The 25,844-nt window shown below is 46.9% G+C and overlaps 1 protein-coding gene across 2 annotated transcripts in view; it reads right to left on the reverse strand.

The window, feature by feature from the left end:
- The window catches only part of GTF2F2 (general transcription factor IIF subunit 2), a 423,942-nt gene that overhangs the window by 340,449 nt on the left and 57,649 nt on the right, over positions 1 to 25,844 (reverse strand). For both annotated transcript variants that reach the window (XM_063952832.1, XM_063952831.1), the window contains exon 4: positions 5,302 to 5,452. In XM_063952832.1, the coding sequence (XP_063808902.1) occupies positions 5,302 to 5,452 (151 nt within the window). The remainder of the gene's footprint in view (positions 1 to 5,301; positions 5,453 to 25,844) is intronic.

Consider the following 25,844-nt stretch of genomic DNA (forward strand, 5'->3'; position numbering starts at 1 on the left):
TACTGCACTACAGACCCAGGCCGACGCGATTGCCGGTCTGAGCAAGGTACCTGAATGTGTATAAATGGACTTCAGGGTACCCTCATGTTTGCGATCAGCAGCATCCTTGAGGGTAGCCGTATCCTGGGACAGCAGGGCTACCTTTTTGGATAAGCGAGTTAAAGCTTTGTCCACCCTAGGGGGTGATTCCCATCGTAACCTGTCCGTTGGCGGGAATGGATACGCCATAAGAATCCGTTTGGAAATCTGCAGTTTTTTATCTGGAGATTCCCAAGCTTTTTCACATAACTCATTCAGTTCGTGTGAGGGGGGAAAAGTTACCTCAGGTTTCTTTCCCTTATACATATAAACCCTTGTGTCAGGGACAGGGGTTTCCTCTGTGATGTGCAAAACCTCCTTAATTGCTATAATCATATATCGGAGTGATTTAGCCAACTTTGGCTGTAACTTTGCATCATCGTTATCGACACTAGAGTCAGTATCCATGTCGGTATCTGTGTCAACAATTTGGGATAGTGGGCACTTATGAGACCCCGACGGTCCCTGCGACATAGGATCAGGCACGGGTTGAGACCCTGACTGTCCCAATGCATCAGCCTTGTCTAATCTTTTATGCAAAGAATTAACATTATCATTTAAAACCTTCCACATATCCATCCAATCAGGTGTCGGCGCCGTCGGCGGAGACACCACATTCATTTGCTCCCGCTCCTCTCCCACATAGCCTTCCACATCAGACATGTCGACACAAGCGTACCGACACACCACACACACAGGGAATGTCCTTTCTGAAGACAGTTCCCCCACGAGGCCCTTTGGAGAGACAGAGAGAGAGAGTATGCCAGCACACACCCCATCGCCAGGAATAAGACAGTAACTTAATGTTAACCCAGTAGCTGCTGTTAATATACTTTTTTGCGCCTAATTATGTGCCCCCCCTCTCTTTTCAACCCTCTTCTACCGTGTATCAGCAGGGGAGAGCCTGGGGAGCTTCCTCTCAGCGTGCTGTGGAGAAAAAATGGCGCTGGTGAGTGCTGAGGGAGAAGCCCCGCCCCCTCGGCGGCGGGCTTCTATCCCGCTTAAATTTTATTTCTTTGGCGGGGGCTCCTACATATATACAGTGCCCAGCTGTATATATGTGTTTATTTGCCAGAATGAGGCCCCCCCCTGCACCCTTACAGTGACCAGAGTATGTGTAGGTGTGTGGAGCAATGGCGCACAGCTGCAGTGCTGTGCGTTACCTCCAGTGAAGATCACGAAGTCTTCTGCCGCCTGTGAAGTCTTCTTGCTTCTCATACTCACCCGGCTTCAGTCTTCCGGCTCTGCGAGGGGGACAGCGGCGCGGCTCTGGGACGGACGGCGAGGGTGAGATCCTGCGTACCGATCCCTCTGGAGCTAAAGGTGTCCAGTAGCCTAAGAAGCAGGACCTAGCTTCAGAGAGTAGGGCTGCTTCTCTCCCCTCAGTCCCACGATGCAGGGAGTCTGTTGCCAGCAGTGCTCACTGAAAAGCACCCAGCTCCTCTGGGCACAGAATCAAACAGAGGTCTGGAGGAGGGGCAGAGAGGGAGGAGTCAGTGCACACCAGGAACTAAATTCTTTCTTAAAGTGCCCATGTCTCCTTCGGAGCCCGTTTCTTCCCCATGGTCCTTACGGAGTCCCCAGCATCCTCTAGGACGTTAGAGAAAGTGTGAAAATACCCTAAAACATATGCCAACCTTCTGACCCTGTCAACCTTTTGACTGTCTATCAACCACCTCCCGTTATAAAACCTCTGTACCAAAATTCTAGAGGGAAATTCAATTGTTTTGTGGGCACCAAAACGTAATGGGTACCCATTGGAGCAATTCAATTGTTTCTTGCTGTAGATGCCGGCGGTGACTGACAGCACAACTGGGCGGGCCCACTTCATGAAGCCTGTCCCGACGGATCGGAGCAGTGTGTATGTAAAACAATTTATCTGCAGATATATCTACCAGTGTGTACCCAGCATAACTCTCATCCCAGTCTGAGATTTTATCAGGAAAATAACAGTTATAGTATGTCCAATAAACACGTTATGACACCCTACATAGGAAACACAGAGTTGTCCCAAAACATACATTATAAAAAGTAGGAAAGTGGCGTGAGCATAACTAGCATTATTTGTAATCAGTCTGTCATCTACCATAAACTATAGATGACAGACTGATCTCATCCTGGGATAAATACTGTAGTCTAGCTGGGGGACAACACACAAATCTCTCAAAACCAAATTATTAACCCCTGGTTTAGTTACAGCCTTATGATGTCACAAAATAAAAACAACTCATATCTTTAGGAGCACTCATCACTGCATCTATACAGTTTTACTACTAAAGCCATAATTACGTCAACCACATGAGTAAGATGAAAATATTTTCATTTTGTTTGTATAAAACCATGCGTTCCCTATAGGATGTTATATGGGTATTCAGTGAGCAGTTCTCTGACCACAAAGAAGCATAAGACTATAGGCAGAGTGTTATTATACAAATTAAAGAAAATCGGTAGGTGCACAAAAATCAGTGACAGGAGTATTCAATTAGGGCCTTTTTTTTCACCTAGGCAAAAAAACCCGGCTCTTTTCGCTATTTTTTAGGGTGAAAGGGGATTTGCCCTATTCAATAGCAGGGCTGTATTATCGTCTAGACGAAAATTTAGCAGGAGTGAAAAACATGTGGATTGGCGAATGGATGCTTTTGGGGCATTTTTTTACCAGTGCCTTATTCGATAAATAAAATAAATAAAAAAGTGAAAAGGCATTGCCGAAAATGCCTTAAGAATGGGCTCATACTGTACATTCCAATAAATGCAATCCTGCTGCTAAGAAAAACAAAACCTGTCCTCCGCATTCTGTAATTGCGTAGTATTGTATGTTTACACTATTACTAGAAGAATAAGCAGCATGGGAAAATGCAAAAGTAACATTTTTCAGTTGATTTTTGGAAATGCATACAAACACAAACATATGACAGACATTACATACGACTGGATCAGTAAGCATATTTGTCACTATAAATAAAGCACAATAGCATGTTTATTTTAAAACGCTTTTAAACCCGCAGGGTGCACTTCAACTCAGATAAGAAAAGACCCACACAAATACTATGCATTTAGATTTTACAAACAGGTTCATTTGTCACCACTCTCATTCACATCTATTTGCCAAGTACCTCAAATAATGTGTATGTGCTGGCGGAGGATATGCCCCATTCCGCTACTCACCAGCTTTTCTGCCCTGAACCCAACTGTGTACACACGCTGAGATACATCTGTAAAGGGCCGTATTCACGGGTAGATGTGGGGAGAGATGTGTGCTGTGTGAACCGCTCAGCACACATCTCTCCCCCCGCTCAACACAGCGCGATGTGTGCTGAGCGATGTGGGAGAGGACGGGGGCCGCTCATTTCACCCAGCGGGTGAAATAAGCGACCTGCTAGATTGAGCCTGCATGAAGGCCAATTGAGCACCAGCGTTAGCGATTCGCGAGGCTGCACATCGCTTTCGCTGTGGGGGGTACACACGGAGAGATCATGCTTAAAATCTAAGCAATCTAGTCAGCTTTTAGGCTGGGATCGCTCCGTGAGTACCCCCCTTTAGATTTTGACTATATAGTCAAAATCTTAAGAAAAGTTAGTGCATATCTCATGGTGCTAGGCAGCTTGCAATACCGATTCGATCCCGATGCGCGCTCCCGTGGGGTCGGTATCGTAAGGCTAGATAGACTGTGCAGGCAAGTCAATCTCGACTATCTAGTGTAGGAGTATCTAGTACAAAGTATAGACAAAATTGGCACTTAGTCAATATCGTACATAGACTAAATCAAGCATAGATAGTCAAAAACTGTGCTATCTGGGCTCTGGGGGAGTTCAAGGGAAATCGCATAGTCAAAATTGGACATAGCAAGGATCTCACCGTGTGTACACACTGGTCAGATTGAAACATTCATTTCAGTCACTGCTATCTGAAGTACCTACATGATTTATAATCTGCAGATTAGCAAAGACACCTCTCAAAATCTAAGCATGCTATCCACCTATAGTTGAATACAAATGTAGAATTAAGCTGTAAGGAATAACTAAATTTTTCTAATATTAATTATAAAAAGCAAAATATATCAACCAGCCTCAATGGACAGGACATTCTAAAAATAAAAAGAATCCTAGGAAAACACTTCCCATGTACAAAGTCACTCCACTACCATAGTAGTAACTGAATAGTCTGTGAGGTATACAGTTCATTTCCCAACTGTCAGGATCGCAGCGGTCCAAATTCTAACGCCGAAGTCCCGACTGTGGAAACAATGCCGGCGGACAAAATCCCAACAGATACCCAGAATCTGTACTCAGTACACAGAATAGTGTGGTGAGTGACGCTCGCCACCGAGCCCGAAGCGTGGAGAGCGCAGAGAGCCCCCAAGGGGACAAGCTGCGCTTGATGTCGGGATTTCAGATGTCGTGATTCCAGCTTCGGTCTCCTGACCGCCTGTATCCTGACAGTCGGGAATTCATACGGAATCCGTCTGTGACTGAACTGGTAAGGGATTATGGCCGTGGAATGTGTTCGGCCCCTGTGTGTCCAGCAATGCTCAAATTTCCCTCAAAAATTCACTATTTTTCCCTATACATTGTAAAACAACTAAAGTCAACCACCCACCACTATTAGTCAGTAGCTATAAGGGCAATGACATAAGCAGCTGAAATGGAAATACATATAATGTCATTTCCCTGTTCTGACATGACTGTGTCTACCCCTGTGAATGAATACATAAATCTGTTATGTAACAGACTGCAACCCTGTCACTCAGTGCTTCTACGCAGGACTAGTGATGCAAGACAGAGCGGAACAACCCTCCTACAGAGGACTGCTTCCGTTCAAGGGAAGTTAGGAATATCATGCAAGACACTTTTAGAGCAGAAGAAGCACTTAAAATTATATAAATTCCATTATTTAACCAAGTGATACACAGTGCTTAATAATTGATGCTCTTTGCACAGCAAAATAACAAATAGTAATAAAACTATACGGTGTACAGTTTCTTTACACTAATGTGTTATGGTAGGTGTAATGTGATTCACCTCACATAGAATATATTAACTTAGAGCAAAACAAAAGTAACAACAATTTCTTATTTAATCAGTTTGTAATAGTTAACAGAGACAATATCCCAGTGTTTAACGATCACGCCATAAATATAGAAAATGCAATCCGATTTCTTAATTCTTCTGCAGAGCCATAAACGTCCTTCTACTGTACTAAAGTAAATGTAGTGTGTCACCTTACCTGATAGGCTTTCTGTAAACACAGTTAGTGTCTGTCCTCCCACACTCTGTAATTGAAAAGGATGTTCTCGGGGCGCAGTAACAAAGGTTGCAGCTGGTTTTCCTCCAATATCCTGAATGTTTGAAAGCTCCTCATTCAGAGTAAATGACACCTGTGATAAAACAACAGTATTACTAAAACTACGTGCATTTTTATTTTATGTAATAATTAATTTGACATTGTTTGGTTCAATATGTATAAACGGGATCAGTATGTGGGGGAATCGTCTACCTCGCCTTTATTCCGGCTGCGGGAAAGTCCAACCTGTCGGGATTTCGGCGTCGGTATTGAGACAGTCGGGATCCCGACGAACAGTATGTTAACCACATACCATATACACACACTGTAAAAATAAATATTCTAAGTGCAAATGACATTCATGAAGTACAGCAAACTAAGGGGTAACTTTACTAACAGTCTGTTTTTTGTTCAAAATCAGCAGTTACAGACAGTGATCCCCGCCGTTTAGATATTTAGTTGAGTTTCAGCTTCAATTGAAACCAGACAATGATGTCTGTGAGTTGTTGCAGATCAGATTTGATCATTGAGGTAAAAACAGACAAACAGAATTGAAAAACAAATTGCGTCAATCCTGTCCACAAATAAGCACTGCACCGATTAGTACGATCTGTGCCGGCTTTGATATGTTTAAAAAGCAATAAAAGGGTTAAAAGAAAATGCGAAGGGGCATGGGGTACCCCTTATTTTCCTATAGTCAGGATTGGGCAGAAAAAGATGGGGCTTATGCTATAGCAGGGACACACACAGAGTGAGGTTACCCTGCTGTAATGGCAACCAGTCCCAAAGCGGGTCATCCCAGGCCTGGAATTCTTTGTAAAGTGAAGACGCCCCCAAAAGAGGGGTCTCCCTCCCTCCTAATGAATCCCCGGGCCTGGGCTAAAAACTCGGAGCTATTTACTACACTCCTATGGCAGTGGGTGAGGGGATAATGTGTTATTAAAAGGCCGCTGGTGCCTGTAGTCCACCTTTAAAGAAAATATTTAAATAAAGGCAGGATGTAGACACTGAAGAGGGTTGTCCTTTATAAAAAAAAAAAAAAAAAAAAAGCACTCCCCAAACCCTTGAATCGGATCCTCTTTGATCCATGTAGTAATGTCTTCTGACAAAAAAAAATAAAAAAACAGCAAATCTGGACCACACAGACAGCACTGTACACGCGGTAAACTGCTAGCATGAAATCACAGGTCATTCGGGGACACTGTCATGGGACTGAATGGGAAAGCACTGATTGGCTGAGAACATTGGTTCCTATGCTCTCAGACAATCAGCGCTTCCCTGTTCAAGTACCTTGTAATTGCAAAATCTGGTACTGCGCTCATAAATCAGTAACTATAATGATAAGGCAGAAAGTAAAACTGGTAAGGAACTTTCGTATGGAATAAGTATAAATGTAATAATTGATATCTTATCTAAATTACATATATTATGTGTATAATATACACACACACGAGGGGTGTGCAATAAGTTTCTGGATGCACAAAAAGAATTTGATTTCCAACCAAAGTGAATACTACATATTTTAAAAGTATGTATGTATGCATGTAAAATATATTTACACACATATATTTTACACACAGTTACATATACTAAAATGCCTTGACAGTTTTACTTTTGGCTTTATCAGTTTCTGATTTAATAGGCGCAGTTAAAGTTATACCACTTTCACATCTCAAGTACACGGGTCCTTCCCGGGTGAGACCCTCATGAGACCCCTTTCAGACTGGCAACACAACCCGGCAATGTGACGGGTCAGGTTGCCTTGGGAGGCGGGAGCAGAGGTGGTACCAGCGTTACCAAGGGCGGGGTGTGGAGGCGGCATTTGGAGATGAGATCCTCTCCACGCCGCCGCCTCCTCCATACTGTGAATGGGTCCCAGATCGCATCAACTCTGGTTACCCGTTCACACCCACCTGACCCGGGAATAAAGCTGCTTTATTCCCAGATTGAAATACCAGGTCAGGCGACCCGGGAATTCGGGACTTGCCCCTTTCACAAGGGATATTAGTGGTATTACAAATCTCAGCCTGCCAACATCTTTGGTACTTTGCAGTTAGTGCAACTACTTGATTATGGATTACACCTGTTTTTGGGAAACACAGTCTAGTGGAGCTATATGCATCAATCAGCCATAACATGAAAAACTTATAAACAGGTGAAGTGAGTAAAATCGATTTTATCATTACAATGGCAACTGTCAAGGGATGGGATATATTGGTCAGCTCTTGATGATGATATCTAGGAAAAAGAAAAAATAGGATTTTAATACCTACCGGTAAATCCTTTTCTCTTAGTCCGTAGAGGATGCTGGGGATTCCAAAAGGACCATGCTGGGGACTCCCAAAGGACCATGGGGTATAGACGGGATCCGCAGGAGACATAGGCACACTATAAGGCTCTGAATGGGTGTGAACTGGCTCCTCCCTCTATGCCCCTCCTCCAGACCTCCGTTATAGGAACTGTGCCCAGAGGAGACGGACATTTCGAGGAAAAGGATTTTGTTAAACTAAGGGTGAGATACGTACCAGCTCACACCACAACACACCGTACAACATGGCATTTAACTAAACCCAGTTAACAGTGTGAACCAAAACAAATCAGCAACAGGCTGACCCCTACCAAACACAACCTTTGTGTAACACAAGCAATAACTATATACAAGTACTGCAGATAGAGTCCGCACTGGGACGGGCGCCCAGCATCCTCTATGGACTAAGAGAAAAGGATTTACCAGTAGGTATTAAAATCCTATTTTCTCCTTCGTCCTAGTGGATGCTGGGGACTCCCAAAGGACCATGGGGATTATACCAAAGCTCTAAACCGGGCGTGAGAGTGCGGATGACTCTGCAGCACCGATTGAGCAAGCATGAGGTCCTCATCAGCCAGGGTATCAAACTTGTAGAATTTTGCAAAAGTGTTTGACACCGACCAAGTAGCTGCTCGGCAAAGCTGTAATACCAAGACGCCTCGGGCAGCCACCCAAGATGAGCCCACCTTCCTAGTGGAATGGGCCTTCACCGATTTCGGTAACGGCAATCCAGCTGTAGAATGAGCCTGCTGAATCATATTACAGATCCAGCGCGCAATAGTCTGCTTAGAAGCAGGAGCGCCAACCTTGTTGGCCGCGTACAGGATAAACAGCGCCTCTGTTTTCCTAACCCGAGCCATTCTGGCTACATAAATTTTCAAAGCTCTGACCACATCAAGAGACTTGGAATCAACCAAGGCTTCAGTAGCAACAGGCACCACAATAGGTTGGTTCATGTGAAACGAAGAAACCACCTTTGGTAGAAATTGTTGACGAGTTCTCAACTCCGCTCTATCCTCATGGAAAATCAGATAGGGGCTTTTGTGAGACAAAGCCGCCAATTCGGACACCCGCCTTGCGGATGCCAAGGCCAAAAGCATGACCACTTCCAAGGGAGAAATTTCAACTCAACCTTTTGTAGTGGTTCAAACCAATGTGATGTAAGGAACTGTAACACCACGTTAAGGTCCCACGGTGCCACTGGGGGCACAAATGGAGGTTGGATGTGAAGTACGCCTTTTACGAAAGTCTGTACTTCTGGAAGCGAGGCTAATTCCTTTTGAAAGAAAATTGATAAAGCCGACACCTGCACTTTAATGCAGCCTAACTTCAGGCCCGCATCCACACCTGCTTGCAAAAAAATGGAGAAAACGCCCCAGCTGAAATTCTTCCGTAGGAACCTGCTTGGATTCACACCAAGACACATATTTTCTCCAAATACGGTGATAATGCTTCGCCGTTACCTCCTTTCTAGCTTTAAGTAGAGTGGGGATGACTTCCCCGGGAATACCCTTCCTAGCTAGGATTTGGCGTTCAACCGCCATGCCGTCAAACGCAACCGCGGTAAGTCCTGGAACACGCACGGCCCTTGCTGTAACAGATCCTCTCTCAGAGGAAGAGGCCAGGGATCTCCTGTGAGTAATTTCTGAAGATCGGATACCAGGCCCTCCGTGGCCAATCTGGAACAACGAGTATCGCCTGAACCCTTGTACTTCTTATGATCCTTCACACCTTTGGAATGAGTGGAAGTGGAGGGAACACATAGACCGACCGAAATACCCACGGTGTCACTAGTGCGTCCACTGCTATTGCTTGAGGGTCCCTCGACCTGGAACAATATGTCTGAAGCTTCTTGTTGAGACGAGACGACATCATGTCTATTTGAGGAAGTCCCCAACGACTCGTCACTTCTGCAAAGACCTCTTGATGAAGACCCCACTCTCCTGGATTGAGATCGTGTCTGCTGAGGAAGTCTGCTTCCCAGTTGTCCACTCCTGGAATGAAGACCACTGACAGAGCGCTTGTATGTCTTTCCGCCCATCGAAGGATCTTGGTGGCCTCCACCATCGCCGCTCTGCTCTTTGTTCCGCCCTGGCGGTTTATGTGCGCCACGGCCGTGATGTTGTCCGACTTAATCAGGACGGGCAGGTCGCGAAGAAGATGTTCCGCCTGCCGCAGGCCGTTGTAGATGGCCCTTAACTCCAGCACGTTTATGTGCAGACAAGCTTCCTGGCCTGACCATTTTACCTGGAAATTTTGTCCCTGTGCGACTGCTCCCCAACCTCGGAGACTCGCATCCGTGGTCACCAGAATCCAGTCTTGGATCCCGAACCTGCGACCCTCTAGAAGGTGAGAACTTTGGAATCACCACAGGAGAGAAACCCTGGCCCTGGGGTACAGAGCTATCTTCCGGTGCATCTGCAGATGGGACCCTGACCACTTGTCCAGCAGGTCCCACTGAAACGTTCTTGCATGGAACCTGCCAAACTGATTGGCCTCGTAGGCCGCCACCATTTTTTCCAGCACTCGAGTGCAGTGATGAATCGACACTCTTGGCGGTTTCAGAAGTTCCTTGACCATTTTCTGGATTTCATCTGCAGTTCGGTGTCCAGAATCATGCTCAAAAACGACAGCCGAGTTGTCGGAATCAGCTGCGACTTTGGAAAATTTAGGTGCCAGCCATGCTGTTGCAGCACTTGCAGGGAAAGCGCAACGTTTTTTAATAACTGCTCCTGTGATCTCGCCTTTATCAGGAGATCGTCCAAGTACGGGATAATAGTGACCCCTTGCTTGCGCAGGAGCACCATCATTTCTGCCATTACCTTGGTGAAAATCCTCGGGGCCGTGGAAAGACCAAACGACAACGTCTGAAAATGGTAGTGACAATCCTGAACAGCGAACCTCAGGTACGCCTGATGAGGATAAATGGCGACATGTAGGTAAGCATCCTTTATGTCGACTGACACCATAAAATCCCCCGACCCCCCCTCCAGACTGGAGATCACCGCTCGGAGAAATTCCATCTTGAATTTGAAACTTTTCAAATACACATTGAGGGATTTTAAGTTCAGAATCGGCCTGACCGAGCCATCCGGCTTCGGGACCACAAACAGGCTTGAATAAAAACCTTCTCCCCGCTGTGACTGGGGTACCTCGACAATGACTCGCTGGTGACACAGCTTCTGTATTGCCATACACACTACCTCTCTTTCCGGAAAAGAAGCTGGCAAGGCCGATTTGAAAAATTTGTGTGGGGGCATGTCTTGAAACTCCAGCTTGTATCCTTGGGTCACAATTTCCAGCACCCAAGGATCCAGGCCCGAGAAAACCCAGACCTGACTGAAGAGCTGAAGACGCGCCCCCACCGGTGCGGACTCCCGCAGGGGAGCCCAAGAATCATGCGGTGGATTTGGCAGAAGCCGAGGAGGACTTCTGCTCCTGGGAGCTTTCCACAGCCGGCGATCTTTTTCCTCTTCCCTTACCTCTCGCCGCAAGGAAGGATGACCCAAGTCCTTTCCGGAATTTCTGCGACCGAAAGGACTGCATCTGATATGGAGGCGTTTTCTTTTGCTGTGGCGGAACAAAAGGCAGAAAAGAGGACTTACCCGCGGAAGCTGTAGAAACCAGGTCCGCGAGGCCCTCACCAAACAAAATTCCACCCTTATAGGGCAGAGCCTCCATAGCCTTCTTAGAATCAGCATCACATTCCATTGAGGAGTCCACAAGGCCCTCCTGGCCGAGACTGCCATGGCATTGGCTCTTGATCCCAAAAGGCCAATATCTCTCGCCGTCTCCTTTAGATAGACTGCAGCGTCCCTGATATGACCCAGAGTCAAAAGCACGCTATCCCGATCCAGGATGTCTATGTCCGATGACAAGTTATCTGCCCACTTTTCAATCGCGTTACTCACCCACGCCGAAGCCACAGCCGGCCTGAGCAGCGTACCTGTCGTGACATAAAATAAGATTTTACTCACCGGTAAATCTATTTCTCGTAGTCCGTAGTGGATGCTGGGAACTCCAAAAGGACCATGGGGAATAGCGGCTCCGCAGGAGACTGGGCACAACCAAAGAAAGCTTTTAGGTCACCTGGTGTGCACTGGCTCCTCCCACTATGACCCTCCTCCAAGCCTCAGTTAGGACACTGTGCCCGGACGAGCTGACATAATAAGGAAGGATTTTGAATCCCGGGTAAGACTCTTACCAGCCACACCAATCACACCGTATAACTCGTGATACCATACCCAGTTTAACAGTATAAAAACAACTGAGCCTCTCAACAGATGGCTCAACAATAACCCTTTAGTTAGGCAATAACTATATACAAGTATTGCAGACAATCCGCACTTGGGACGGGCGCCCAGCATCCACTACGGACTACGAGAAATAGATTTACCGGTGAGTAAAATCTTATTTTCTCTGACGTCCTAGTGGATGCTGGGAACTCCGAAAGGACCATGGGGATTATACCAAAGCTCCCAAACGGGCGGGAGAGTGCGGATGACTCTGCAGCACCGAATGAGAGAACTCAAGGTCCTCCTCAGCCAGGGTATCAAATTTGTAGAATTTTGCAAACGTGTTTGCCCCTGACCAAGTAGCAGCTCGGCAAAGTTGTAAAGCCGAGACCCCTCGGGCAGCCGCCCAAGATGAGCCCACCTTCCTTGTGGAATGGGCTTTTACTGATTTAGGATGCGGCAGTCCAGCCGCAGAATGCGCCAGCTGAATTGTGAAACAAATCTAGCGAGCAATAGTCTGCTTAGAAGCAGGAGCACCCAGCTTGTTGGGTGCATACAGGATAAATAGCGAGTCAGTTTTCCTGACTCTAGCCGTCCTGGAAACATAAATTTTCAAGGCCCTGACTACGTCCAGTAACTTGGAATCCTCCAAGTCCCTAGTAGCCGCAGGCACCACAATAGGTTGGTTCAAGTGAAAAGCTGATACCACCTTAGGGAGAAACTGGGGACGAGTCCTCAATTCTGCCCTATCCATATGGAAAATCAGATAAGGGCTTTTACATGACAAAGCCGCCAATTCTGACACACGCCTGGCTGAAGCCAAGGCCAATAACATGACCACTTTCCACGTGAGATATTTTAGATCCACGGTTTTAAGTGGCTCAAACCAATGTGATTTTAAGAAACTCAACACCACGTTGAGATCCCAAGGTGCCACTGGAGGCACAAAAGGGGCTGAATATGCAGCACTCCCTTAACAAACGTCTGAACTTCAGGTAGTGAAGCTAGTTCTTTCTGGAAGAAAATCGACAGAGCCGAGATCTGTACCTTAATGGAGCCTAATTTCAGGCCCATAGTCACTCCTGCTTGTAGGAAATGCAGAAATCGACCCAGTTGAAATTCCTCTGTTGGGGCCTTTTTGGCCTCACACCAAGCAACATACATCCGCCATATGCGGTGATAATGCTTTGCAGTTACATCTTTCCTGGCTTTAATCAGCGTAGGAATGACTTCCTCCGGAATGCCCTTTTCCTTCAGGATCCGGCGTTCAACCGCCATGCCGTCAAACGCAGCCGCGGTAAGTCTTGGAACAGACAGGGCCCCTGCTGCAGCAGGTCCTGTCTGAGCGGCAGGACATGGGTCCTCTGAGATCATCTCTTGAAGTTCCGGGTACCACGCTCGTCTTGGCCAATCCGGAACCACGAGTATTGTTCTTACTCCTCGTTTTCTTATTATTCTCAGTACCCTTGGTATGAGAGGCAGAGGAGGGAACACATAAACTGACTGGTACACCCACGGTGTCACTAGAGCGTCCACAGCTATCGCCTGAGGGTCCCTTGACCTGGCGCAATATCTCTCTAGTTTTTCGTTTAGGCGGGACGCCATCATGTCCACCTGTGGCCTTTCCCAACGGTTTACCAACAGTTGGAAGACTTCTGGATGAAGTCCCCACTCTCCCGGGTGTAGGTCGTGTCCGCTGAGGAAGTCTGCTTCCCAGTTGTCCACTCCCGGAATGAACACTGCTGACAGTGCTAAGACGTGATTTTCCGCCCATCGGAGAATCCTTGTGGCTTCTGCCATCACCATCCTGCTTCTTGTGCCGCCCTGTCGGTTTACATGGGCGACTGCCGTGATGTTGTCTGATTGGATCAGTACCGGCTGGTTTTGAAGCAGAGGCCTTGCCAGACTTAGGGCATTGTAAATGGCCCTCAGTTCCAGAATATTTATGTGTAGGGACGACTCCTGACTTGACCAAAGTCCTTGGAAATTTCTTCCCTGTGTGACTGCCCCCCAGCCTCGAAGGCTGGCATCCGTGGTTACCAGGACCCAGTCCTGTATGCCGAATCTGTGGCCCTCTTGAAGATGAGCACTCTGCAGCCACCACAGTAGAGATACCCTGGTCCTTGGAGACAGGGTTATCAGCCGATGCATCTGAAGATGCGATCCCGACCACCTGTCCAAGAGGTCCCACTGAAAGGTTCTTGCATGGAACCTGCCGAATGGAATTTTGCTTCGTAAGAAGCTACCATTTTTCCCAGGACTCGTGTGCAGTGATGCACCGATACCGGTTTTGGTTTCAGGAGGTCTCTGACTAGAGATGACAGCTCCTTGGCTTTCTCCTGCGGGAGAAACACTTTTTTCTGTTCTGTGTCCAGAACCATCCCCAGGAACAGTAGGCGTGTGGTAGGAACCAGCTGTGACTTTGGAATGTATAGAATCCATCCGTGCTGTTGTAGCACTTCCCGAGATAGTGCTACTCCGACCAACAACTGCTCCTTGGACCTCGCCTTTATAAGGAGATCGTCCAAGTACGGGATAATTAAAACTTCCTTTCTCGAAGGAGTATAATCATTTCTGCCATTACCTTGGTAAAGACCCTCGGTGCCGTGGACAGTCCAAACGGCAGTGTTTGGAATTGGTAATGGCAATCCTGTACCACAAATCTGAGGTACTCCTGGTGAGGATGGTAAATGGGGACATGTAGGTAAGCCTCCTTGATGTCCAGGGATACCATGTAATCCCCCTCCTCCAGGCTTGCAATAATCGCCCTGAGCGATTCCATCTTGAACTTGAATTTTTTTATGTATGTGTTCAAGGATTTCAAATATAAAATGGGTCTCACCGAACCGTCCGGTTTCGGTACCACAAACAGTGTGGAATAGTAACCCCGTCCTTGTTGAAGTAGGGGCACCTTGACTATCACCTGCTGGGAATACAGCTTGTGAATTGCCTTTAGCACAGTCTCCCTGCCTGAGGGAGTTGTCGGCAAGGCAGATTTGAGGAAACGGCGGGGGGGAGACGCCTCGAATTCCAGCTTGTACCCCTGAAATACTACTTGAAGGATCTAGGGATCCACCTGTGAGCGAGCCCACTGATCGCTGAAATTTTTGAGGCGGCCCCCCACCGTACCTGGCTACGCCTGTGGAGCCCCCGCGTCATGCGGTGGACTCAGAGGAAGCGGGGGAAGAATTTTGATTCTGGGAACTGGCTGACTGGTGCAGCTTTTTCCCTCTTCCCTCGTTTTACACGCTTGCATTTCTGAAGCCGAAAGGACTGTACCTGATAATACAGTGCTTTCTGAGGCTGTGAGGAAACCTGAGGTAAAAAATTTTCTTCCCAGCTGTTGCTGTGGATAAGAGGTCCCAGAGACCATCCCCAAACAATTCCTCACCCTTATAAGGCTCTATGTGCCTTTTAAAGTCAGCATCACCTGTCCAGTGTCGGGTCTCTAATAACCTCCTGACCGAATGGACATTGCATTAGTTCTGGATACCAGCCGGCAAAATATCCCTCTGTGCATCCCTCATATATAAGACGACGTCTTATGTTCGCAAACTAGTATCCCTGTTTGACAGGGTTACAGACCACGCTGCAGCAGCACTATCTGCAGGTCTCAGTCTAGTACCCGAGTGTGTAAATACAGACTTCAGGATAGCCTCCTGCTTTTTATCAGCAGGTACCTTCAAGTGGCCGTATCCTAAGACGGCAGTGCCACCTTTTTTGACAAACGTGTGAGCGCCTTATCCACCCTAGGGGATATCTCCCAGCGTAACTTATCCTCTGGCGGGAAAGGGTACGCCATCAGTAACTTTTTAGAAATTACCAGTTTCTTATCGGGGGAACCCACGCTTTTTCACACTTCATTCACTCATTTGATGGGGGAACAAAACACTGCCTGCTTTTTCTCCCCAAACATAAAACCCTTTTTTTAGTGGTACTTGGGTTAATGTCAGAAATGCGTAACACATTTTTTATTTGCCGGGATCATGTAACGGATGTTCCTAGTGGATTGTGTATATGTCTCAACCTCGTCGACACTGGAGTCAGACTCCGTGTCGACATCTGTGTCTGCCATCTGAGGGAGCGGGCGTTTTTGAGCCCCTGATGGCCTTTGAGACGCCTGGGCAGGCGCGGGCTGAGAAGCCGGCTGTCCCATAGCTGTTACGTTATCCAGCCTTTTATGTAAGGAGTTGTTTATACCTTCCACCTATCCATCCACTCTGGTGTCGGCCCCCAGGGGGCGACATCACATTTATCGGCATCTGCTCTGCCATCACATAAGCCTCCTCATCAAACGTGTCGACACAGCCGTACCGACACACCGCACACACACAGGGAATGCTCTGACTGAGGATAGGACCCCACACAGCCCTTTGGGGAGACAGAGAGAGAGTATGCCAGCACACACCAGAGCGCTATATAATTTAGGGATTAACACTATATTGAGTGAATTTTTCCCAATAGCTGCTTGTATATACAATATTGCGCCTAAATTTAGTGCCCCCCCTCTCTTTTTAACCCTTTGAGCCTGAAAACTACAGGGGAGAGCCTGGGGAGCTGTCTTCCAGTTGCACTGTGAAGAGAAAATGGCGCCAGTGTGCTGAGAGAGATAGCTCCGCCCCTTTTTCGCTGACATTTTTATGGATTCTGGCAGGGGTATTTATCACATATATAGCCTCTGGGGCTATATATTGTGATATATATGCCAGCCAAGGTGTTTTTATTGCTGCTCAGGGCGCCCCCCCCCAGCGCCCTGCACCCTCAGTGACCGGAGTGTGAAGTGTGCATGAGGAGCAATGGCGCACAGCTGCAGTGCTGTGCGCTACCTTGGTGAAGACTGATGTCTTCTGCCGCCGATTTTCCAGACCTCTTCTTGCTTCTGGCTCTGTAAGGGGGACGGCGGCGCGACTCCGGGACCGAACACCAAGGCCAGTTCCATGCGGTCGATCCCTCTGGAGCTAATGGTGTCCAGTAGCCTAAGAAGCCCAAGCTAGCTGCAAGCAGGTAGGTTCGCTTCTTCTCCCCTTAGTCCCTCGCTGCAGTGAGCCTGTTGCCAGCAGGTCTCACTGTAAAATAAAAAATCTAATTATATACTTTCTTTCTAGAAGCTCAGGAGAGCCCCTAGTGTGCATCCAACCTCGGCCGGGCACAAAATCTAACTGAGGCTTGGAGGAGGGTCATAGTGGGAGGAGCCGGTGCACACCAGGTGACCTAAAAGCTTTCTTTAGTTGTGCCCAGTCTCATGCGGAGCCGCTATTCCCCATGGTCCTTTCGGAGTTCCCAGCATCCACTAGGACGTCAGAGAAATAGATTTCAAGGTAGCTTCCTGCCTACGATCTGCAGGATCCTTAAGGGTCTCCATTTCAGGAGACGGTAGTGCTACCTTCTTGGACAATCGCGATAGAGCTTTGTCTACCGTGGGTGTCGCCTCCCACCCAACCCTATCCTGAGAAGGAAACGGGTATGCCATAGCAATCCTCCTGGGAATGTCGCCTCCCCTTGTCTGGCGTTTCCCAGGCTTTTTCAAAAAGGGCATTCAGTTCATGAGAGGGAGGAAACGTTACCTCCGGTTTCTTCCCCTTAAACATACAGACCCTCGTCTCAGGGACAGCGGGGTCTTCCGTAATATGTAACACGTCTTTTATCGCCACTATCATGTATTGAATACTCTTAGCCACTTTAGGATGCAACTTCGCATCATTATAGTCAACACTGGAGTCGGAATCCGTGTCGGTATCGGTGTCTGCTACCTGGGTAAATTAACGTTTTTGGGACCCTGAGGGGGTCTGAGTGTGTGGCCCCAGGTCGACAAAAAAAGGTCGACACACCTTAGGTCGACATGGACAAAATGTCGACAGGAACAAGGTCGACATGTTTTTTATGTTTTTTTGGTGTCGTTTTCTTCGTAAAGTGACCGGGAACCCCAATTAGTGCACCGCTTCGCTCGCCATGCTTCGGGCATGGTGCCTTCGCTCCGCTCCGCTTGGCACAGATTACCGTTCCAATCGTAGTCCACGTGGATCGTTAAGTATGAAAAAGTTCCAAAAAAGAAAAAAATTGTGAAAAGCTCATGTCGACCTTTTTCCATGTCGACCTTTTGTCCATGTCGACCTAAGGTGTGTCGACCAATTTGCGTCGACCTAAGGTGTCGACCTTTTTGTTGTCGACCTGGAGTCCGGATACTGTGGCCCCACATCACCCATGGATTGTCTCCATGCTTGGTTCTGAGACTCAGATTTGTCTAACCTCTTATGCAATAAAGCCACACTGTTATTTAACACACTCCACATCTCAACCCAATCAGCAGTCGGCGGTGCCAACGGAGTCACTCCTTTATTCTGTTCAGCTCCCATACGCACCTCCTCCTGGGAAGAGCATTCAGTTTCTGCCATGTCGACACACACGTACCGACACCCCCAAACACACTGGACTAAAGGGGACAGACCCACAGTAAGGCCTTTCAGAGAGACAGAGAAGGAGTTTGCCAGCTCACACCCAGCACCCCACCGGTCTGAAGAAAACAACAATGCCCCAGACCTATAAGCGCTTGTTATATATAAATAACCAACACCAAATTTATGTGCCCCCCCCCCCCCTTGTTTTTAGCACCCTGTTACGTGTGACAGCAGTGAAGGGCCAGGAGCAGCGTCTCTGCAGCAAGCTGTGGAGAGAAAATGGCGCTGGTCAGAGCTGAAGGATGAAGCCCCGCCCCCTACATGGCGCGCTTCGGTCCCGCTATTAAATTATACTGGCGGGGGTCTGCTAACAGTGCCTATGCACTGTATATAGCTGCCAGTCCCTATAACTGAGGTTTTTATTGCTGCCCAGGGCGCCCCCCTGCACCCATGTAGTGCCTGTGTGAGCGGGAGCTGGTGGCACGCAGCGCGACCGCTGCGCGGTACCTCAGGAAGGCTGAGGTCTTCTGCCGCCTTCAGACGTCTTTTTTGCTTCGGTTACTCACCTGTCTTCTATCTTCTGGATCTCTGAGTACGGCGGTGCGGCTCCGGGAACGAGCAGCTAGGCGACCCAAGTGATCAGACTATCTGGAGCTAATGGTGTCCAGTAGCCTAAGATGCAGAGCCTATCAACTCACAGAAGTAGGTCTGATTCTCTCCCCCCAGTCCCACGAAGCAGGGAGCCTGTTGCCAGCAGTGCTCCCTGAAAATAATAAACCTAACAAAAGTCTTTTTAGAGAAACTCTGTAGAGCTCCCCTAGTGTGTGACCAGTCTCCTCTGGGCACAGAATCTAACGGAGGTCTGGAGGAGGGGCATAGAGGGAGGAGCCAGTTCACACCATTCAAAGTCTTATAGTGTGCCCATGTCTCCTGCGGATCCCGTCTATACCCCATGGTCCTTTTGGAGTCCCCAGCATGGTCCTTTTGGAGTCCTCAGCATCCTCTAGGACGAAGAAGAAATGGCCAATCATAAGGATCTTAGCAACTTTCACATGGGCCAAATTGTGACAGCTAATAAATACATGGGGCTTATTGATACCAGAACTGTGCGAATACAGTCCAGTTCGAGAAATGTAGCTTTCTATTATTATTTGCTACAGAGTAATTGCTTACTACATATGTTCAACATAAGCCAATACAATTACATCAGTATTGTGGGGATAGTAATAGCATTTATTGAAGATACAACTCTTATGCCAATTAGCTAACTTACGGGATATATGCCTGAACTGTGTAAAGATTTAATTTTAAGAATGTGGCCAGCTATATTTTTTGGATGACACTTGATATCTAAGTTACACATTACTCATGATTACTCACTACCATCAGTTCAGTATTAATTCTGGATGTGTGAACTACTGTAGCCTCAATATTACTGAACATTCTAAATTATACCTGCCATAGGATCTGCACCATAAAGGTTATTTAACCCCACATGATATTGCCTTCTGATTCTGAATACAATCCTGAGCAGTCCCATTTGTGGTTACAGAATAATACAATTGTAACACTTTGCTTGGGTTTCACTGTCCCTACACTAATCACTGCTATACAGTGTTACATCTCTGTGCCCTGCTAGGGAGGAGGAGACATTATATTAAACTCAATATTCCACTTTTCAGCATTAAACTATTTGTCGGATTCAGTATGAGTGACCAATGGACGTGATGCCGGTGGTCAATATACCGACAGTGGAATCCCGTCCATCAGAATCCCGACAGCCCCCCAGTAATCCATCAAACCCTAACCATCCCTTGTGGGTGCCTAACCCTAATCCTCCCGGGTGGTACCTAACCCTAACCCTCCCTTCACCGCGTCCTAAACCTAACCCTCCCCGCTTGGTGCCTAACCTCCCCTTCTATGTGCCTAACGCTATGCCTCCCTCCCCGGTCCCTAACCTTTCCAGCCCTTTACCGTGATCCTATCCCCCCTTCTGTATGGTATCCGTTCAGATGGTCAACAATGTTAAGGTCGACACTCAATAGGTCGACCACTATTGGTCGACATTGACATGGCCAAATGGTCGACACATGAAAAAGTCGACATGGCTTTTTTAAAATAGATTTTTTTATTTTTTCATACTTTACCAGCAAATGTGGACTACGATTGGGAATAGTAACCTGTGCCGAGCGCAGCGAGCCACCTTGCAAGGGGACGCGGTGCAGTAATTGGGGTTCCTGGTCATGTTACGGAAAAAAGGACACCAGAAACAGTAAAAAGAAATCCATGTCGACCTTTTCATATGTCGACCATGTCAATATCGACCTAATGACTGTCTACCTTAACATTGTCGACTATTCATACCGAACCCTTCTGTAGACTAAACATAACCTCCCCCCTCGGCAGGACGGCAGCGCGTTCCACTGTCAGGAGGTTCGGGATGCTGGCTGTCGGTATTTTGTCGCCGACATCCCACTTGGTTTCGGTATCACAACGCCAGGTTTGTGTCCTCCCTCGGGATCCCGGCGTCTGTATAATGACGACCAGGATCCCGTTCGTCGGGAAGCTGACTGCTTCCCTATTTGTCTATGGATGGGGTTTTTTTGTTTGGGTTTTTTTTTTTTTTTTTTTAAGAACTGGTGATAGGTATGGATTCTATGATTGTTCAACATATAGGGGAGAGTAGTTAATCATCTATTGGGATATATGCGAGACGAATATATACTGTACAGACGGAATATATAAGATTAACTGGCAGATGGGATCCCGGCTGTCACTATACTGAGAGCGGCATCTCATCTGTCTGAATCCCGGCAGCGAGTCCCCTTGCGGGCTCACTGCACTCACCACCCTATGGACCCGGTGGCTCACTTTGCTCACCACTGGTTCTATTCTCACTTGGTTGGTGGAGTAGACCCACCAACCGAATGGAAATACTGCGCGGTTGTCGGGATTCCGGTCTGCGTCATTTCGCCGACTGTCAGGATTCCGGCGTAGATCTCTTGGACCACGGGATTCCGACAGCCAGTATATTAATTGCATCTCGTACAGACAGCATCTATTAAGACACATATAATTTACCCTGAGTTTAGGCCAACAATGATTTTCCAGGAAAAGGAAGGTGAAGTGTCTAACTTTCTAAAGCCACTTGATAATAATAAGACCTCGGTCATTATGATACTATTTAATGATACTTTATTACAATTGATACACATGCAAATAACTCAGGTAGCACAAGTTAGATCAGAGACAATTGCTTTTTATCTCACTTATCATAGTCAAGGTTTCAATAGTTTCTTGTTTTTCATTACTTTGCTTGGTTAAGAATGATTTCGTTAGAAAATTAGTAAAAAGGGTTATATTTTAATGCCAGAAATCTGAATCATTATAACCAATGGCGGATTTTACCTATGGGCTGCAGTCCCCAGTAAAACCTGCCACTGCAGGGAGTGAGACAGTTGCAGTCTGTGACGGACAATCAGGGATGATGCTAGGGTATTTGGCGCCCCACTGCAAATGATAAATTTGCGCCCTCACATACCTAAAAAATGGACAGCACTCGCCGGAGGTGCATGCAGCAAAAAGGGGTGTAATCTGACAAGGAAGGGGTGTGGCTACACAATAGTACCCCCAATTTAAATACGCCACACAGTAGCACAATCTTATTCACATTACACCACATGTAGTGCCCCTGTTTCATATTACACCACATAGTAGTGCCCCTTATTCATGTTACGTCACACAGTAGTGACCCTTATACACATTACGCTACACGGTAGTACCCGAGTGACGTTTGGTAAGGTGAAGCAGGTAAGGCAGAGCTTTTCCTGTCATACGCAGGAGTTTTGACCATATAAAGTTTATGAGAAATGCAAAGAATAGATTAGAAATATCTTTTTGTATTATTCTAGTCATTTTTATAGTCAAAACTCTGCAGTAAAAAGTCTATGATAGGTGAGGCAATGCCAACCCTGACTATCTTTTCTGCACCTCTCTGATCAAAACTCACCAGATTTCCAGCTGTATATACTGCTGCACCTGTGTACAATGCCCACATGATACCTTGGGCTCATATATTGTGTGTAAATCCAGCTCTGGTACTAGCCAGTCCCTCCTGAGCCATTTACCTCACCGCACGTCCCTGAATACACAATGCCCACAGTAGTAGTGCCTCTTACACATACACCCACAGTAGTAGTGCCACACATAATGCCCACAGTAGTAGTGCCCCTTAAACATATAACGTCCACAATAGCAGTGCCACTAATACACATAATGCCCACAGTATTAGTGACCCTTAAAACATAACGCACACAGTAATAGTGCCACACAATGGGCACAGTGGTAGTGCCCCTTGTATACATAATGCCCACAGCTGTAGTGTCCCTAACACATAATGCCTACAGTAGTAGTAGTAACACACATAATGCCCACATCAGTAGTGCCCCTTGCACATACACTCACAGTAGTAGTACTCCTTATACATATAATGCCCACAATAGCAGTGCTCCTTATACACATAATGCTCACAGTAGTAGTGCCCCTTAAATAGAATTCCTATTCCCCTAGTGTACCTCGTTTCTCATGACTTCTATTGCTTAAGCAATTGTGTTGAATTTTAATCAATCTGAAGGATGTCTTGTTTTCTTACAGCCCAATAGCTAACAGCTAACAAATAGCTCCAAACATTACCCTGAAATTGATAGCCTTAATATCTAGAGCATTCTCTCTAGCCTCAGTTATTGGGTTACTATCCAAAGGGAGACCTGCACTAGCCCTATCACATTCCAATAGCAATTTCTCCTTCAGAGTCCACAGATTATCCACAGGATAAACATTGGGATGAGGTAGCATCAGTGGATTGGCACCAACGATCAAAAGCTTTCGGCCTCCCAGAATGCAACGGGCCAGTCCCCTATATCCCCGCCTCCTTGCTCAGGCAATTCAGTTTTCTATTTGGTGCAGCAGGAGCCGGACCATGGTCATTGGGCTGCTGTTTTATTATTTTATTTTTATAGTCTTATTTTTTTTTGAGCGATCTTTCTAAAAAGCGTCTTATACGTACCTTAGAAAGAGTCACTCCAACAACTCCCCACCGGGTCGCAACAACGCTTACCTACGTGTACAGTGCTGTTTCAGCGGGCGTCTGTGTAGGATGTACTAGCAAGTCCAGCAGACTTTACCAGGCTGTGGCTGGAGCACGGGGAGAAGGTAAGGCATCGGTTATGCTTAGCAGGGGAAACGCGAGACACAGGATGGAGACTACCGAACAGTCGCTGCCACCTCGAGTGCACCAGCACTAGGCTCCAGGGATCAGAGGCTCCAGGGATTTGTGTGAGGCCGGGATCTCTGGGGTCGATGTCAGCAGTGGGGAGTAAGACGCTCCCCTGGTAGCCCTTTCCCCCGGGTTCATGACCAGTTTCCTCCGAGATTCCGGTCATGAACTGATTTCCCGCTACTGTCTGAGACGCTGGGTATCAAAAAGGGACCCAGTCGCAGCATAGGTGGCTGTGTGACTGGTGCGTCGGTGTTCACTTGGGCGTCTCGGTTCACTAGGCGTCTTGTGTACACTATTTGCGTCTGGATCCACTCAGCGTTCACCAACATATTGATCGATCCTGGAAGCGGGGTGAAGACTCCCTGTATCCCACTCTCCTGAGCCAGGTGATATAGCACTAAGTCTCTACCTACCATTGGGTACGAGTAGTTGGATAAGTGCCTGATGCATATGAGAATTATTGCTGCCGCTTCTTTCACTGTGCGACTGAATACGTTAAATGTCCTATATAAGGTAATGCAGTAATATGTTTCTCCTACATACTTGAAATTTATCTGTAGTTGAATATGTGCTCATAATGCTTATTATACTAACGTATAACTTGTGACTGATTGCTAGTGCGATTGCTGACTTTACTATTTCTTGTCAGTTTATGTGTATAATACCGATCCTCAATGCTGGTGCAAGACAGGGAGGGATCGGATTGTATGTCACTGTAACAATCTTTAAAGTAATTTCAGTCACAAATTGTGTAGTTAACACCATACAGGTATGTGGTTTGTTTATCATGTCTAAGAGAGGCAAGGGCGAGGAGGATACACTCTCCACAGTAGCACAAACACTGATTTCATGTTTGTCCTGCAAAGCTGGGTTAACCTCTCAGGACCTGGTTCAAAACGGATTATGTGCAAATTGATTTAGCTTTCATCAAAGCCTCCCGATTAATCCAAGGAAGGCACAGGTTCAAATCGAACCCCCATGGGCTGCTTTTGCACAGACATTATCCAATATAGCTGAGCGGATAGTGCCAGCTCCTATACAAGGGATAGGTTACCCTGTTAATCCTTACATGCAACATTCTCCCTGGGTTTTAATCCCATCCAGTCCAGGAATCTGTAGCCTTTCAACAAAAGCAGGCTGAAAGGCCTGGTGAAGGTAAATCACACAGATATGAAACAACATCTTCACAGTCTACACATGTTTCAGATGGGGAGACGTCGGATGAGGATTCCTTCACATGCTGGTTCTGTATACAGAGCTGAGGAGGAAGGTCCCAGCTCAGTGGATATACTGGAGCTAATTAGTGCTATGAAAGCCATTCTATCCTTAGAGGAGGCAGCAGAGCCGTTGTTAAAATCCAAGGCTCTGATGCTTAAATGTCCCAAAACAGCCAGAACTGAATTTACGGATTCAGAATAGCTGACGGAGATTATGCAAGAGGCTTGGGTCACACCCAGTAAGAAGTTTAGAATTCCAAAGAAATGGAATTCCCATTATCCTCTTCCAGCTGGGGACTGTTTAAAGACGGAGGTGGCTCCTAAAGTAGATACACACGTCATTCGATTGGTGCGAAAATCTGCATTGCGGTTGCCTTCAACATCATTAAGTGATGTTACGGATAGAAAAATAGAGGTTTTAAAAAAAAACATTTTCTCCTGGTCAGGGGCAATTGTAAGCCCAGCCATGGCTTCAGCCTGGATGGCAAAAGCAGTGGAGCACTGCGCTGGTGCATTGGAGGATGAGCTCTCATTGGCATTTTAGAGAGCAAAAATCCCATATAGCACATATTAAAAGGTGGCTATTTTTATGGAAGCAGCAGCCTTCAACATGGGTACTATTGCCTCTAAAGCATCAGCCTTAGCAGTAGCAGCTCGCAGAGCTGTCTGGCTACGTACATGGAAGGCTGACTCAGAGTCCAAGAAGGTTTTAGAGTCTTAGCCTTTTATTGGAGATATTCTTTATGATAAATAATTAAACAGTATTTTGGAGTCAGAGGCAGACTCCATGAAAGTAAAGTTTCCTTCTACCCACAAATCCAAAACCAGGTTTCCAGCTTTTCTGCTCTTTCGGACCCAAGAAAAAGCAAAAGGAAAGGGTTATAGCAAACGGTCCCAATCTGACAACTTTGGTAAGACTAAAAAGCATTGGGCTACCAGAGGACCTGCTTCCAAGCCAGAAGATAAGCCATCAGCCTGATGGTGCGGGCCTCCACCTGGGGGACCCCAGGGTGGAAAGAGGCTTCTTCATTTTGCACAGATCTGGCAGCAGTC

Source organism: Pseudophryne corroboree, chromosome 2 (assembly GCF_028390025.1).
Source record: "Pseudophryne corroboree isolate aPseCor3 chromosome 2, aPseCor3.hap2, whole genome shotgun sequence".
NCBI lineage: Eukaryota > Metazoa > Chordata > Amphibia > Anura > Myobatrachidae > Pseudophryne > Pseudophryne corroboree.